Here is a 3,105-nt window from a genome sequence, read left to right as displayed (position 1 = left end):
TCTGGTCTCCTTCCTATCGGAAAGATGTTGTGAAACTTGAAAGGGTTCAGAAAAGATTTACAAGGATGTTGCCAGGGTTGGAGGATCTGAGCTACAGGGAGAGGCTGAACAGGCTGGGGCTGTTTTCCCTGGAGCTTCGGAGGCTGAAGGGTGACCTTATAGAGGTTTACAAAATTATGAGGGGCATGGATAGGGTAAATAGGGCAAAGTCTTTTCCCTGGGGTGGGGGAGTCCAGAACTAGAGGGCATAGGTTTAGGGTGAGAGGGGAAAGATATAAAAGGGACCCACGGAGCAACTTTTTCACACAGAGGGTGGTACATGTATGGAATGAGCTGCCAGAGGAAGTGGTGGAGGCTGGTACAATTGCAACATTTAAAAGGCATTTGGATGGGTATATGAATAGGAAGGGTTTGGAGGGATATGGGCCGGGTGCTTGCAGGTGGGACTAGATTGGGTTGGGATATCTGGTCGGCGTGGACGGGTTGGACCGAAGGGTCTGTTTCCATGCTGTACATCTCTGTGACTCCGACTCTGACAGAATGGATGGGTGAAGCAGTATTGACTTTGATCACTTTAATGTGCTGACCAGGCATTTAATGTGCTGACCAGGCAGAGGAGAGTTTGGAACTTTGTAAAGGATATAGACACATTAGTGGAGTGGGCTGATATGTTGCAAATGCTGTTTAAGGGGGAGAAGTTTGAGTTGATGCATTTTGGACATGAATAGACAATATGAACTCAAGCGTACAATTCTAAATTCTAATGGGGCTGCTCAAACAGAGGGGACAGAATGTTCACACAGCCATTAATCTAGAAACGTAGAAGCAGGAGGAGGCCATTCAGCCCTTCATGGCCCAATCAGCCATTGGTAAAAGAAGCAAGCATGATATGAGGGAAAGTGTTTTCATGCAGCGACTGGTTCGGGTCTGTAATGTCCTTCCAGAGTGTGTAGTGGTGAGGGAATTAGTCTGACATTTGGAAAGGAAGGAAGGGCAGGGTCATGCTGAGACAGGAGAATGGCACTAAATGTATTGTTTGTTCAGAGAGCTGTCCTCCACCTGATGGACCGAGTGGCCTCCTTGGTCATTTGCGAGTGACACATCCTTGTACATCTGTTGTGGAGGAAGTTATTGGAACATCAGAAGAATCTTCATCTATTGTATGGATTTACTTTGAAAATATTTATTCTTTCCCAGGAGGTGGGTGTCATTGTCAAGACCAGCATTTGTTGTCCACCTGAGTGACTTGCTGGGCTACTACAGAGGCAACCACCCTGCTGGGGGTCAGGGGTCACACGTAGGCCAGACTGGGTAAGGATGGCAGATTTCCTTCACTGATCGGCATCAGTGAACTCAATGGATTTTTACGACAATCTGGTGGTGTGTGGTGCGGTCTCTAGATCATTGCTCCAAAATCATGACTTCTCACCCTCTCCTCCTATTTAACTTTACCCATCAGCACCTTAATCCGGCAGCACATTCGGCCCTTTGTGTTTGTGCCCGCTCTTTCCAATTAGTCCCATTTCCTGCCATCCTTACCCCATAATCCCTCCAATAACGTCAGAGTAAAAAGTCACAGCAGATTCACCTGGTTCTGTGGGAGAGTGGGTTTGCGTGCAGTGCTTTCTGAGACTGTATCTTGTTTAAAATGTCACTGATTGTTTGTGACGTTATATATATTTTTCCCCCAAAACAGTTTTCATCGTTTTCTTGATTCCGTTCTGGCTAGCTGAAGTTCTGTACCCAGGAATGGTTTTGAATGGGCGATCCCAAACTGGAGTCTGTCACAAACCAGTTGCTAGCTACCCATATCTGTGGCACGTATAATGAAAGCACTCAAGAAAAGAATGCCAGCATGAATAATGCATTTGGTTGCCGTGCGACAGTCGTTTCTGGAACATTCCACCAAGTGAGAGTTTGAGCCATTGCAGTGGAAGCAACCCAAGACAAGTGATGTCAAAAGACTCTGGCTGAGTGGATTAGTTAACAGTATTTGCTTTGTAGCTTTAATGTAATTGACTGTGATACAACTGCTATAGTTGGAAAATCACTTTCTATGTCAGCATTATAATAAAGTTTCAGGTCAATTTGAATCTCAGTTGTCCCCTGACAAATGTCTAAGAGAAGCAAAAAAACGTTCAGAAAATGGCAACAGTTTATAATTTATCAATATTTTAAGCAGTGAGAACTTTCTTAACTCACTAACTACTGAAAGCGGAATATTCATTTTCCTTGAATCAAAGCGGGATTATGTGGATGCTGGAAATCTGAAACAAGCACAGTGTTGGAGAAACTCAGCAAGTCTGGCAGCAGCTGTGGAGAGAGAGAGAGAGAGAGACAGACAGACACAGAGACAGAGAGAGAGAGAGACAGAGACAGATTGAACTCCTCTTTAATCCTGGACTCAAATGTCATTATTGCCCAGTTAGCTGATGCTGCCAGACCTGCTGACTTTCTCCAGCATTCTCAGTGTTAGTTTCTTTTTTTTTTTTGGCCCATATTTAAAACATTAGTTTATCAACGGGAAGTAGAACAGCCACGAGACTTTCCTGGGCTCAAGGCTGGTCCTGAGCTCCAGGAAGCTAAAAGAACCAACATTAATTTTAACAGGAAACCAAAACCTCTGGCATATATGGCTGCTGCCATCTACATCTCCCAATGTGCCTTACAGACAATGGGGTGTGAAATGGGACTGTGGATCAACATGTAGTAGTACAGACCAGCACCAGTAATTACCAATACCTCGGTTTGCAGCCAAAATGTTTGGAGGACCCTGCTCAAATCTCATCATTCCCTCCTCCTATTAAGATTGATGGAAGACCTGCCTCTTTAACTCAGTGTTAGGTCACTCAGAATATTGTACACCCCTGAGGACGCCAAACACAAGTCATTGTGGTTCATTGGTTCCAACTGAGCAGGATTCTTGAGTCAACATGATTCGGCCCCGGGGTAAAAACAATGACTGCAGATGCTGGAAACCAGATGTTGGAAGAGCACCACAGCTGGTGCTGGAAGAGCACAGCAGTTCAGGCAGCATCCAAGGAGCTTTGAAATCGACGTTGCGGGCAAAAGCCCTGCAGGAATAAAGGCAGTGAGCCTGAAGCG

At 45.3% G+C, this 3,105-nt stretch overlaps 1 protein-coding gene across 8 annotated transcripts in view; it reads left to right on the top strand.

The window, feature by feature from the left end:
- The window catches only part of LOC122540438, a 19,749-nt gene extending 17,656 nt beyond the window's left edge, over window positions 1-2,093 (top strand). For 5 of the 8 annotated variants that reach the window (XM_043676202.1, XM_043676201.1, XM_043676198.1 and 2 more), the window contains one exon: window positions 1,697-2,093. In XM_043676202.1, coding sequence (XP_043532137.1) covers window positions 1,697-1,827 — 131 coding nt within the window. In that variant the 3' untranslated portion in view covers window positions 1,828-2,093. Of the gene's footprint in view, window positions 1-1,197; window positions 1,312-1,696 lie in introns of all 8 variants that reach the window. The other 3 variants (XR_006309306.1, XM_043676204.1, XM_043676205.1) reach the window with 3 other exon arrangements.
- Window positions 2,094-3,105: the final 1,012 nt, after the last annotated feature.

The sequence above is a fragment of the Chiloscyllium plagiosum genome, chromosome 34 (genome assembly GCF_004010195.1).
Source record: "Chiloscyllium plagiosum isolate BGI_BamShark_2017 chromosome 34, ASM401019v2, whole genome shotgun sequence".
Taxonomy (NCBI): Eukaryota; Metazoa; Chordata; class Chondrichthyes; order Orectolobiformes; family Hemiscylliidae; genus Chiloscyllium; species Chiloscyllium plagiosum.
This window is presented reverse-complemented; position numbering and strand designations above follow the sequence as displayed.